The 13,586-nt window shown below is 44.1% G+C and overlaps 1 protein-coding gene across 2 annotated transcripts; it reads right to left on the bottom strand.

Annotated features, from left to right (window-relative positions):
* Positions 1-4,749: 4,749 nt before the first annotated feature.
* On the bottom strand, positions 4,750-13,277 carry AMIGO2 (adhesion molecule with Ig like domain 2). 2 transcript variants are annotated; one of them, XM_061467807.1, is made up of 2 exons: positions 12,816-13,277; positions 4,750-6,492 (listed from the first exon to the last, which is right to left on the bottom strand). In XM_061467807.1, the coding sequence occupies exon 2, from the start codon at positions 6,423-6,425 to the stop codon at positions 4,854-4,856; it is 1,572 nt and encodes a 523-aa protein (XP_061323791.1). In that variant the 5' UTR covers positions 6,426-6,492; positions 12,816-13,277; the 3' UTR covers positions 4,750-4,853. The 2 variants fall into 2 exon arrangements, with proteins under 2 accessions (XP_061323791.1, XP_061323790.1); XM_061467806.1 differs by having other exon boundaries at positions 12,617-13,277.
* Positions 13,278-13,586: the final 309 nt, after the last annotated feature.

Here is a 13,586-nt window from a genome sequence, read left to right on the forward strand (position 1 = left end):
CTCTTCTTCAAAAACAAATACTAATACTCTTCCACGTTTGTACTGATCACTTTCATGCCTATATTATTGTCAGAACTTTGTTAACACCCAAACCTTCCAAAATACCCATGAAATCTGCAGTTAGTTAATAACTGGGTTTTTGAAATTATTTGTATCATGTGCTCACTAAAGGCAAGAGCTCAGATATTAGCTTTCTTTTAAAATATCAAGTAAATTTTTACCAAAACGATTTCTTGCCCTTATCCCACCAACCTCAAATTTCCACTCTTACCTACATCTGAGACCTATTGAACAAATGGAAAAACATAAAACAAACATGAGAAAAAAAATCTTTAAATATGCACCCTTTGTATATATACAAGGATTCAAGTAACATTTACCATAAAGAGCAAAAAGAAAGTAAAATCTAAATTGCTCAATCTATAAATGAAACATGTAGCCTGTCTTCTCAAAAGCTACTACTTACCACCAATGCCAGTTCTCATCATTTAGAAGCCATTTGCAAGCAGCTGTTTTAATTAATCAATTAAAATTATCCTTTTCAGCAACTTTACAGTACATCCAGAAACCATCTTCAGGAAGCCAGTCTTGAAACAGAGCTATGAAGGAAGAGACTGGAAACGATCCCTGCACCTGCCACGGCCAAACGGTGATGGCTCAGCCTCTATGAAGACAGCAGAAGTGTGTAGTGTGTGGTATGGCTGGGGTGGCTGGTGGATGTAGTCTGCAGGTGATGGCTGGAGGCTATCACTTCTGCATTAAAGATGACAACAATAGCATGCTTTGGCCCATAAAGGCTGGTTTATTCTCACTCATTTCAGAAACACGGAGGTTATTATGACTATACTACAATCAAGATATAAAAGTACTTTGAAGGAGGCTGATTTACTCTAATAGGAAGAAATAATCTTGTGCTATCCTACATGAAAGTTTATGGTTTAATTAAAACTTGACCCCAGGGGTTTTCTTGTTCAGAAGAATGAGCTATATAATCCATTAGCCCTTTGACACTGTCATTAGCAGTCCTCAGAAATCTGACTTTTTGAGGAAGCAATGCTAAGGAGATAGGTACATTAATGACTTAGAGCACTATCTGACAAACAAGCATCTAGGCTAAAAGGACATGGCACTGGCTGTCATAACCAACTGCAGATTAAGGGCTGGTAACAGGAAAGCTCTCCTGATACCTTCAGGTTCCAGCTTGGTTGGCAGCTGCTCAGCATATTTAAGGGTTAGTCAGCCATGATACATGCTTGTTACTAGTGAGGTGGCCACAGTCAGATACTTAACCTTAGTAAGGTCAAGAGAGATGACTAGCATGCTTCCCTCTCACCTGCTACTACAAGCGTTTAAGATGGGGACAATGCGGTTGAGCAGTTACTGTTGCTACACTCAGGACTGAACTGAGAGGTTTCATACTGGCCTCACACAACCAGCTGCCAATGCAGTCTACAAAAGCTCACGCTTTGCAGGCATGTGCAGTACTGGAAATACACAGAGACAAAGACATGACCTCCCAGAGGCATCTGTGCCACTACCCTTATTTTTGATCTGGGAGACAGCTAGAACTGATGCAATAGGCCCTTGAATGAGAGAAAGGATGCTCACTGCCATTAAAGTGGTGGGTAGAGGAGCCTGACAAAAAGACATAGAATTCAACTGCAGCTTAGAGCCTTTGTGTGACATTGTGTAGCACAGTCTCAGGAACTGGAAAGAAGATGAGGGAGAGCAAAACTCATCCAGGGTTACCTGAGCTGTATGGTAAATATCATATTCCTGGCATCGTGCAAAGGCAGTGACTGACCCGAACCAGAGACTTCTTGCCAGTGGGTAGGTACTTCTGCCTTCCTGCAAACCCATTTCAAGAGCAAGGCTGGGCTGGTGCCAGAGCACTCAACGCTTTTCAGAACTGAGCTCCCTCTGTATCAGTCAGAGCTTTATTAGTGGTTGGAAACAGCAATGGGAAATCCAGGACATAGACTAATGGCGACGACATGGTGGTAGGAGAGGCCTGCCAACCAAGACTTGCTCAGAGGGTGGACCACACCGGAGTTGCTGCTGTTGCCCCTGGGCAGCCCCTCCTGCCCGTGCAACCACCCATGTTGCTGTGAAGCTGGACAGCATTGCCTCAGGGGACTTGCATTGTGGTGGGAAGGGAGGAACAGCTACGCTGCATTGGCTTTCCACAGCCTTCCAAGGAGATGACTGGGTTTGTAGGTTTATGGTGTTAGTGCTATATAATAAATATTCAGTGAAGATTTTAAAAATCTTTATTAAAGCTGCACCGACTGAATTTATGAGGCTATGGTAATGTAAAGAAGCAGCAAACAAGCCAACAGCTCTTTCAAATGCTTTGTTTTACCACCTTGGTCATAATCACAGTTACAACTGTGAGCACTTTGAAGCAGTCAGTAAAATGCAGCCAGTTAACAGTCACAGTAAGTATCTGCTGTTTAGATCAAGACTCAGCTTCTCTAGTCATCTGGCAGGATTACTCTGATCCCACAAATCCCCACACTCTTGCTGCACAAAGCAGCCTTGCAGAAGGAGGGCTGCAGGATCTCTGCCTGTTTTATTTAGGACTGCCATGAAGAATTAAAAGGCACGGTGAGTTTGATATGTGGTGTCTCCACCTTGCATTGTCAACAACAGCAGGATGCACCTGCTCAGCCGTAGCTGCTAAGGAGATGTGTACATCTGCCTCATGGCTGCACCAGCAACCGCCTGTTTTCTTTTCAGCCCCATTTGGAACAGACCGTCAGTGCTCTTGTGTAAATACCGAAATCTGGGTCAATTAACCTCATGTATGACAACAGAATGTAACATCTGCCCAGAGCTGTAACTGATCTGTATAGCTTTCCACAGGAGTATTTGCTTCACCATTTCCCACTCAGCCGCACCACCTCTTCAGGCCTTTGGTCCCAGGTCACTGAGTGTCTCCTAGCACAACACAAAGGATGTCCACCCACCACACGTGGGGCACAGCAGCACATCATGCAGCTTAACTGAATCTTTTCAGTGTAAAAAAGCACTCTGAGAAGGAAGTGGTGTCAAGGCTTTGCCTCATTATCAGATGACCCAACTATGTCACTGATTTTAGCAAAGACAATCACTTTTTGTCCATCATACCTTATGCAGAAACATATGGATTTTGGCTTAATGCAAAGCAGGTAAAAAGCTTTACAAAAGGACACTAATTTGCTTGATAGCAGAAGCCAGTTTTAAATTTGCAAAGAAAAGACCCAAACTCCTGGACATTCTTCTCTTCTAAATATTTATTATCCCCTGCCTAGAAAAACAATTTCCATCTTCTCTTTCCCTGAATATCTAAATTAAAATCTCCAGCGTTTTTCTAATTCCATATACTTTGCGCATATCACAAAAACACTCTTTCTTGATCTGTTTTCCAGATATCTTGCTTTCAAACAATTAGCTACATCAGGATTTCTCCAGAGCAAATCAATTGCTGATAGCTTTGGCTCAGCCAGATATAAGCTTTAGCATGATGACATGCCTCTCAAAAGAAATCACAAAAAATGGCAAGCGGCTGTTACAGTAAACCTCTCAAAAATGAATTACAGTTGCCATACCGTGTAGCCCTTTGACACTGATGTTGTTTATTCGTTACCCTTTCAGTATATTCCCCAAAGATAGAATGAGACAGACATACTCCAATTACTCTTCTTTGGTAAGCTGTAATTCCTTGCAAAAATCCTTTGAAGTTGGTACTAATCAATGTGAGGAAGTTTGGCAAAGTCCAGCCCAGTCTCAGCATAAGTTAGCTTAAAAAAATAAAAAGGAAAACATAACTGAAAAAGAAATAGCAAATAGAACACTATGCTCACTAAAATATTATTGCATGACCAGTCCAGGCCAGTCTTACCAGGCTCATAAGCTTTGACAATGATACCTCTAAACAACGAAGGAAGCAGTACTTGCAAGACGAGGGTCAAATACACAGAAAAAAAGTGCTTTCTGAATTCAGTGTGGAAAGTCTTCCATATTTTTTTAAGTTTCCCCAAATACCATATTTCCTGTTGTAAGAAAACTCTTTAGGAGGCAACTTTTATGCAACTGCTGGAACCATGTGCCACTGAAAGGATTAACTGCAGTATTTTCCCTATCTTGTGAAGATATCTCTGAAGAGAAGCCACCCACCCCTAAGATGAAGCAGGAGCCCTGGTGATCGTGGCAGGCTTGTTCACCACACATGATGCCAGGTGTACAGCAAGCAGCAGAGGTAAAGACAACTGACAACTGGCAAACACATTATCAGTTGAAGGCCATAAACATTTATGCAGTGCTGCTAGGCATCATGGTGACAAATCTGTTCAGATCAGTCCAAGAAAATTCATTACTTTTTTTGCCTAGTAATTTTACAGCAAAATCTTTACTGTTAAATCTTTATGAGCCTGGGGAAAGAACTGCAGGAAGCCTGGACATTTTTATCAGTTGCCATGTGAGCTCGCTTCGCTGCTTACTGCAGAGGAGCCGAGTTCTCAGCATGGCTGAGAGTGTTTTATAGGGGTCAGCCTCTGCCTCTGAAGAGCCAGCTGTAAGCCCTGTGAGTGCCTTTAAACGTGCAAGAGAAATTGCTGTGTATGGACCAGAGACTAAAAGCCAAGGCTAAGCTTGAATGGAAGACATTTACATTAATGCTATACTGTTCGCTTTTCCCAAAGAAAATATCAATGTTGCGTGTCCCTGCACTCAGAGAGAAGACACAATTCAAGGACTGACAATAGATACTTACTTTAAAACATTTTCTTTCTTTTTATTTTTTTCCTGATGGTTGCTACAAGCAAAGGAGGTATTCAGAAATGTAACTGCACAATACAAACACAGGCAGCAAACTAAGCTGACGGCATGAAAGGTGTATCTGAGAACATAGAGTTGACAGAATCTGAGTCAGATTTTGTTCGAGTAGTTTTTAAGATACTCTCAGCAATAATATTGTCATTAGGAAACAGTTTTACTTTCCCGTTCTGACTGTGTTTTGGCTCATGCACGGGTTCCAGGAAAACCACCCGTTTACCAGTACTAGCCTTCTTCTCATCAGCTGGCAGCTCCTGTGGCAGTGTGGAATTCAGTATGGATGAGTGGGCACTGCTTTGGTTCAGCTTCCTCTTCCTCCCTTTTGCTTTACATTGACATGGACATGGGGTCAGATAGAGATACAGCAGTACTAAAACAATACTGGCTACACAGGCAGCAAGGGTGGTAAAAGCTGTATTAAATGCTTCATGAGCATGGGACTTATTCACTGTGAAATTGCTAACATTTATTCTAACCTCTATGGTCTCATTTAATAGTCTTTTCTTATTTATTGCGATGCAGGAATACAGCCCTGAGTCCTCTAGCTGGGCATCAGTTATCTCCAGGCTGCCGTTACGGAACACCTTAAAGTTGTTGGTCTCCCTGTCTGGCTCCAGCAATCTATTGTCAGGACTAACCCAAACAAAGTGTGTGCCCGCATCACTGATTCTGCTGTCACAGTGTACAATCAGCCTGTCACCAACCTGGGCATCGTGAATAAACCCAAAGGCTTGGAAAGAGCTGTTGACGGTGCTTTCAGAGCAATTCAGGAAGTTATCGTGCAGTAAAGGCAGTTTATTGTAACCTTTTGGGTCTGACTGCAACAAACAGGTGTACTCATTTTTGAAGTCCACCACCGAGCTGAAGTGCCTCTGATACCAGAAGATTAGCATGGAGTACAGCATACAGTCACAATAAAATGGGTTGCCATGAAGATAAATTCCACTAAGATGTTTGGCCGGCACTGAACTCAGGCGCTGAACAGGCATCAACTGGATGTGATTAAAGGAAATGTCCAGCAACACAAGGTCTGTCAGCTTATGTTTTCCAGTGTACAAGTCCAGTGGGAAATGCGAGAGCAAGTTATAACTTAAGTACAGTTTCTGTAATTTGTACAATCCTCCAAAGGCTGGGGGCTCTATTTGTGTAATCTGATTGTTGTACAGCAGGAGAACCTCCAGCACCCTTAGCTCCTGAAACACGGGGCTGCTCAGCGTCTTCAGGCTGTTGGAAGACAAGTCTAGGTACTTCAGATTTGGGGTTGTGGAAAAGCTTCCAGTGATAATGCTGCTAATGCTATTATGATTGATTATTAAAGTGTTCAGTTTCTCAAACAGTGCTGGGACCCATTCAGGCTCTAAAAACCCAATTCTGTTGTAACTCAGATCCAGCCTTTTCATACATTTATAAAGACTTCCTGGCACTCGAGAGAGGTTCTTATTGGTGCAGCTTATGATATCACTGGCACAGATGCAGGCTGCTGGGCACATCCCCGGGGCACTGCCACAAACGCTCATTGTGAAGACCAAGAGGCATGCCAGTCCTCTGCAGTTCACTTTAAAAACTCCAAGTTGAGTAGGAATTGTCCACCAGGTTAAAGACATTGTCATTGCCTCTTAGGTGTCTCCCAGTGCTTCTTGCCACAGATTGTATGTGCAGTTAGCTTCGTGCTAATTGCTGTCAAAAGAGGGATACACAGGTACAGCATGTTAACATTTACAATTCATACCCTTCCTGATTTCTTATGCATGCCTTTTGTAAATACAGGCAATCAATCCTTAATGTTCCAGATGGTTAATTGTAAAATCTAGTTGTTTGTAGGTGATGTAAGCTTAACATTGGTTTTTAAGTAAACATGAAATACTGCACTTGTGTAAATATTCAGCCTACAGATACAGTATTTTTTTCTCTTCAAAATCAATGCAATTATTCTTCAGTCTTGGACCAAGAAATGCAATTTCTGATTCTTCAGAAAAAAAAATAATTAGAAATGCTCCTCTGTGTAACATAACTGGGCAATAGCATCCCCTACCTGCTTCCAAACCAACACAGATAGAAAATTCCAGGTACAGGACAGAAAAAGCCTCATCCAAAAATGCTGTGTTCTTGCCTAGTGGGGAGCAGTTGCAACATGTGTTTCTTCCCAATCAGAAAATGTTACAAAGCAAAGAACTTTCTCAGACTACTTAGCTTTAAATGTCAAACAAATTCCCTTTTATTTTTTTTTCTTTTTTTCCATGCAGTAACTGATAGTTCAGGTAGCAGCAGCCTATTTTTAAAGTTATTCAAGATGTCCAATTGGAATATTTTGTATTCTGCTACTTCTACCTTTGCCAACATAACTGTTGAGGAGGAAATCTATGCCTGGTGCCTACCTCAGGCACAAGTTTTTGGAACTTTCAGTAAGAATGAGTCAGCCATTTCTCAAAACTTAGTAAAGGAAAAAAATATTTTGGTCATACTTAAGACCAAATCCAACCACGTTATTTTCTATTAACATTTTAGTGTCACTATGGTTTGAAGCAGGGATGTAACATTTGGCAGGGTAGTGATTCTGTGCCAAAGTATACGCTTTTTGCCATCTGTGAAGAAAATGTACACATACTTAGCAGTGTAATGAATATTTCTGTTCACTCTTGCTGTCCCTGGATACCTGTTAAGAGTTTGTCAGTAAATTCCCAGGTGAATCCATCTGCACTGATTATCCCCAACCCTTCACAGTTCGAATGAGGTATTCAGCTCCCACATATTGACCTCAGCCTTATTTCTCCAGTCTCACCCAGCTGTTGGTAGAGTATAGGAGCAGGATCAACCTCACAATGACTGCTCTGCACTGCTCAGAGTGGCTATGGCCAGAAGCTGGGAGACTGCCTCTGGGCAGCACCAAGGAAGAAAAAGAAGCAACCTCATGTGGAAAGAAGCAGAATAAAAGGAGGAGTTGTATTCTCTGATGAGACAAGATGGATGAAGAAAGGATGAGTCTAGACTATGAAAACGTTAAAATCAAGACCTAGAGTGTGGAGGACAACAGGACAGAAAAGAAGCCAAAGAAGGGGAGAGAGGAAAAAGGAGCATAAGAGACACACAGGGAAGGAAGGGCAAAGCCAGGAGAGGAGGATGCTAATGGAGCATCGCCATTGTTACTAGTGAAGCAGCTGAGGAGGAGGTAGTTTGAGCATGCAGAAGTCAGTTAAGGCATACGAGACTGGAAAAGCACATGGGGATGGTGTTAAGGGCAAGTAGAGGGTTAAACAGAAGAGGCAAGAGTTTCAGGAGGTGAACCTTAGAATACGCTCCTCTGGAGAATTTGCATCTGCTACTTATGAATCTAAGATTACATATGCAATTAATTAATATATGTGAAATGCACTAATTTCCACTCTCCTTCAGTTCCAAATTCCACGCCTCTAACCCTCTGCCAATCTGCCAGGCTGCTGTTGTCTGTTGACAAATCCACTCTTAAGTCAAGTGGTAGAGGATGTGCTATGAATCTGAAGAGCTGAACCCTCTAATGACCCACTAAAAGAAGAAATAGGAAGGCAGCAGGATACGAGAACTCACCTTTCACAAGAATTTATATACATATTGGTTTTAAATGTTTGCGTTCACATTAAGGGAATGGCAAGACTGCAAAGTGAAGTGCTCAAAAATTCAAGTGCTAGAATTAAGGTTTTCTGTGCTGTTTTAGATTTTCTATACAGTCCTTAATTGCACAATTTGTTTTCCCCCACAACGTTTCCTCACACTGTGCACAGGTTCTGAGGGAGAACAGGGAAAAGAATATGTGATTACATCAACAGCTCAGGAAATGCCTGTACCTAAGAACTGGAGCATACCCAAGCCTCTGCCTCAGCATTCTCATGAGATCAGACAACTTATGAGAACTGGTACTGTCAAGAAAATAATAAACATATGACAGTCACCAGCTTGACACTTAGAAAATAAGGAACCTCTGTGTATTAAGTTTGGGAAGGACTGATCTGAAGTTCTGAGATGAGTAAAAAATGCTATGACTCTAGCTGGTACTTCTGACTGGAAGGACTTCTCCTTACTTCCATGCCTATAAAAAGGATAAAACAACATGACCTTAGCTATACAAATATTGTAAAGATAAATGAATTGTTTCAAATGAAAGCTTAGCAATCGAGATTTATAGTCTTCTAGGCTTTTAGATCCTACTGAAGTATATATCTGTGTGGGGCTTTCAGTGGGAAGTTAGGAACCCAGAAGAATGCTAAGCACCTAACTTGGTTGCTTTTGCTAGCTAGCTAATCTATGGCAACAGCTAATAGATATAAATTCTTCTAGAGGGTAAGACCTATGAAGCATTATAAAAATGACATCAGGAAATAATTCTGTACCTCAGTGTGGATTTGTATGGCATGCAGTACATAACACACAGAGGAAACACACTGCCAGATGAAAAAAGAATTTAAGAACTGCTCATTCAGTATATTGCATGAAGTGAGGTACTGGAAAACCTTATACCATAAAACCATGTGTGTGAAGACTGAATTATAAAGCATCCACAAAATAGGAAACAAACTGCTGTTGCACAGGTTGCCTGGGTTGCCTTTCCCACTAATATTTAAATGCCTGATTCTGCAATGTATGCAATCTAACTTTTAATGTAACTGCACTTGCAGTTCTGAAATGGCACTTTTAAAATCAGTTCCTATGTTGAGTATAACTGGGATCCTGGAGATACTCCAAATGGGACATACTAGATCAATGCTGTTTTGGAAGGGTTACCAAGTTTAATACACTAAACAGCCTTGCATATTTGCTTCTGTCCATACCTACACTATCTCACTACAGACTCTGAGCTAGTCTGCAACCAAATCCCAAGGGCAAATCAGTGGCTGGTGTAAATCAGCATAATACCTTTGAGTTCTAAGGGGCAAAACCAGTTTGAAAGGGCTGAAAACTGGGTTGTCCATTTCCAAGGCCCGCTGACGTTGCCAAATAAAAACTGTTTCAGATAACTTAACTTGCCTGGTGAGGCAAATCCAAATTATAGGCACCATAAACATATCACAGGACAAACAAGACTATCTGGAGAGTACCCTGACAAACAGAAACCTTCCTTGACATGCCCACCTCACAGTGCAGTGCCTACATTCCCAACAGGTTCTTTGCCCTTTTGGAGGGTAAGAGTGTTGAGTTGCAACTTGCTCCTCAACTGTGTTCCCCATACCTCCTTCATAGATTACACAGGATGGCCTATAAAGCCAAGCATGTTCAACATAAGTATTTATGACCTATGTGATCATTTGAACTTATTCAAAATGACTGCATAAACATTTCTGGGTTAGTAATGTGCACATGTTAAGTGGCAAGGAAGAACAAAGCCTACAGTCAGCCTTATATTAAAAAGTGGCATTTCATTTCATCCCAGTGCCCTTACTTCAGGTCTTAGAAAAGTACTACTACTTTACAAATTTCAGTATTACATTATTTCTCAAGAGAGATACTGCTATTAAATACTATGAGCTAACATGTGCCAACAGACTCTGGCTAAGTACTTCACCATTATTTCTGAATGGGCTGGGTAAATAGCTTTTTTGATTTATAGTAAAGTGAAGGGCACAGCTGGGAGCTTTGTACTTGAACTCTTTTCAAAGAAATCATTTCTTTGTGGTGTTGAAGTGTGATATTTTAAGTTCATTGCCAAAAACACAGTACACCCCGAGATGAATCATCCATGCAGTAAGGGTGTACATGCTTAACTGTTAGAGAAGAAATGCAGGGTATATCCTCGGATCATAAAGAACATGTTCTGCTGTCAGAAACAGCTCAATTGACTACAACAGATCAACTCTTAGACAAATTGAGGACTTGGCTCCTAGTTTTGATCTTTCTAATGTGTGTGTTTGTTGCGGGGGTTGTAGTTTTTTATTGCTTGGTCGGGTTTTTTTTTGTTTGGTTGGTTGCAACCTGTGTGCAAATACTTAGCAAATGGTTAGTTTTTCTAACATTAAACAAACTGGACTGATTAATGCTTTACAGTAGGAATAACATCTTCCTGTACACTGGTGATATAAATAGTCCCACATTTGGCTCTCACTTTCTGCACAGTGAAAATGCAAGTATTTGCACACAACCCTGCTGTACTACTGCAGGAACTGTTGAGCCTCTAGAGACCTCAAACACTAAAAACATTAAAGATTTCAGTCTACCCTCCAGAAGGTCCACAGCATTTCTACATCTCCTATTTCTTTTCCTTGTGCCACGTCTCCTGTGAGTGTCTGTTCCGATTCTGAATGTCTCCCTACCTGGCCAGCCCACAAGTCACTCACAGACCTTTGCACCTTCCCATTGACATTCACTGGCCACACAGCTGCTCTCCTCTTCTTACCAGTCTGCATATCAGATGAATCAGGGCCATATAAGTTAAATATAATGATACATGCAATCAACCAGTGATGGCTCAGGTGTTAACAGTGTTTCCTCACAGCACTTTTTGGTTTTTCCCCATGGCATTTGACAAGGCTTTCCTCAGGAGCTCAGAAGAAAAAGTGACACTTAGAATGGGGTTTTATTAATTTCTAACAACAATATTATACAAGTGCAATTACTCATGCTTTTAATCCTAACTTTAGGAGTCCTGTTTAAGTACGAAACATAGCCATTAATTACAAACAGACTAGTGGCATTCTACATAATTAATCTTTCAAATGCTACATTTGTAAGGAAGGCCTGCGTAAACTTCCATTTCCTTTGTGTGTGTTTGTGTGCTTTTATCATTTCTGAGTGGGAAAGGCACTCTCTGCATTAAATCTGCCTAACAACTGTGCTCAGCATTTCTGATTTATCATATCTGGATTAATCCCAACCACTGTAATCCATGAGATTTAGCAACATGACAGATTGGACACCAGAGGCTGTTGGTGAGCTACATCTGGGTGATGTCTTGATACACTGGACTAAATCCCTGAAATGGGCTAAACCATGCTTGATGCAGGACCCAACAGTGATGAAAAAAATAAAGACTTTAGGTTACCTTTGCAGCAAGCTGATCCTGAGGTCAACCTGGCAAACGGAGGGGTCTCTGCCCAGCACCTGGCCAGACCTCAATAGTGCTCAATTACAGGTTAATTTGTCCTAGCAACCTTAGTCTGTTAAAACTATCTTCTCCCACTCATCCCTCACTAAAGGTTGAATTTCCCCAAAGACAGATAACTCGCTTGACTTGAAGAAAACTGAGACAAAGATGAGCAACTGAGTGACGTACCACAGAGCCTGAGTTGGACTAATCATCAGCAGTCTGTTTACGGCAGTATCAGCTACATGAAGTCAACACTCTGCAGCTCTTACCTCTCTTGAGGGAGTACAAGGGAAATAGGCACCAGTAAAACAACAAATGCATCCTTTTTTGCCATGTGCCTTTGTAAACCACGCTGCACCCTAGTTTAAACCTTGCAAATTACTTCAGTTGCTAAGGAGATCAGAAAATAATTAAGAAAAAACGCAACGGTAAGTGGCAGTGCCTGTTACAGTACCAGTAACCAGTCTCCAAGCAATGCCAGATCTTACGAAAGTTTAGTTGCCCAGCGTAGGATCCTCACCGCCTCCTAAAGCTTCTCTGACAGGCTAAACTTCAGAGAAACCCCCTTGCCTACGAAGGGAGGAGAAGAGGGCTCCTGCCAGCCTCCCGATGGGAGCTGCCCGCTGCAGCCCCCCGATCCCTACCGGGGGTCGGCGGAGGGCAAAGTTTCGTCGAGCGGGACGGCCGGGCGGGCTGAGCCGGCGCCGCACTGGGGCACCCACAAGCACCGCGTCGTACCCTCGCCTCACCCACCTACCCCCGAGGGGTCCCTGGCCGCCTTCCACGGGCGGGCTCGACCACAGCCGCTCCGTTCCGCAGGGAAGGTAGGAGCCGGGTCTCCACCGCCCGCTGCTGGGCTGCGCTCGCCTCCCGCTCTTCCGGACTCTGCCCGCCCGCCATGCCCCGGCTACTGGAGGGATGCCTGCTCCGCCACCCCGCCGGGCAGCGTTACCTGGAGTTCCAGGCGGCCGCTTCATGTCCGGGCAGCGCGGTGCCGTCCCCGCCTCCGCCGCCAGCCCCGGGCCCGCATGCTCCGCTGTCTCCGGGAGAAGTTGGGGGCTGCCGAGAGCGCGGCGGCGGCTCTGCTGCTCTCCCCCGCGGGCGCAGGCAGAGCTGGCCCGCTACCCCCAGGGATGGAGCGGAGGCCCGGAGCCCGATAACGGCGGTAGGTGAGGAGGGAAGGCAGGAGACTCCCGGTGACAGCAGCGCCGGGGTTTTTATCCCCTCCTGCCTCCGCCCTCGCCGACCCCTGCGCCGCGCAGCTCCGGACTCCCGACGCGCTCCCAAGGGCTTCCGCGGCGGCGGGTCGGAGCCGGAGGTACCCCGGGGGAGGAGAGCACCGCCTGCCCCCGCTCCGCCCCTCGCCCCCCGGGGGGCCGCTGCTCCGGGCGGGGCAGTGCCCGCCTCGCTCCGCTCCTCAGCGCGGTGCTGCCCCCGCCAAGAGAGAGTAGAGCTCCCCCTTCTCCCTCCAGCCGATCAGGGTGGGCTCAGCTCCGCTGGTGCAAAGCGGCCCCGAGCCAGCCCGGCAGGTCCCCGGAGAACCCGGCTGGGGACAGGCAGCCCGGTGTCGCCGCCGGGGAGGCCGGGTTTTCGGGAGGGCGCAGCAGAGGATGCGGTCGCCGTTAAAGGCATCAAAACTCCCCGTAAGCGGAGATGGGACCTCAGGGGGTTCATAAGGGGCGGATAAAGTTAAAAGGCGTTGTGTTAGCTCCGGAAAATAAGC

The sequence above is a fragment of the Pezoporus flaviventris genome, unplaced genomic scaffold (genome assembly GCF_033815535.1).
Source record: "Pezoporus flaviventris isolate CSIRO_AGI_PZ_B2104156 unplaced genomic scaffold, CSIRO_AGI_Pfla_v1 ptg000045l, whole genome shotgun sequence".
NCBI lineage: Eukaryota > Metazoa > Chordata > Aves > Psittaciformes > Psittacidae > Pezoporus > Pezoporus flaviventris.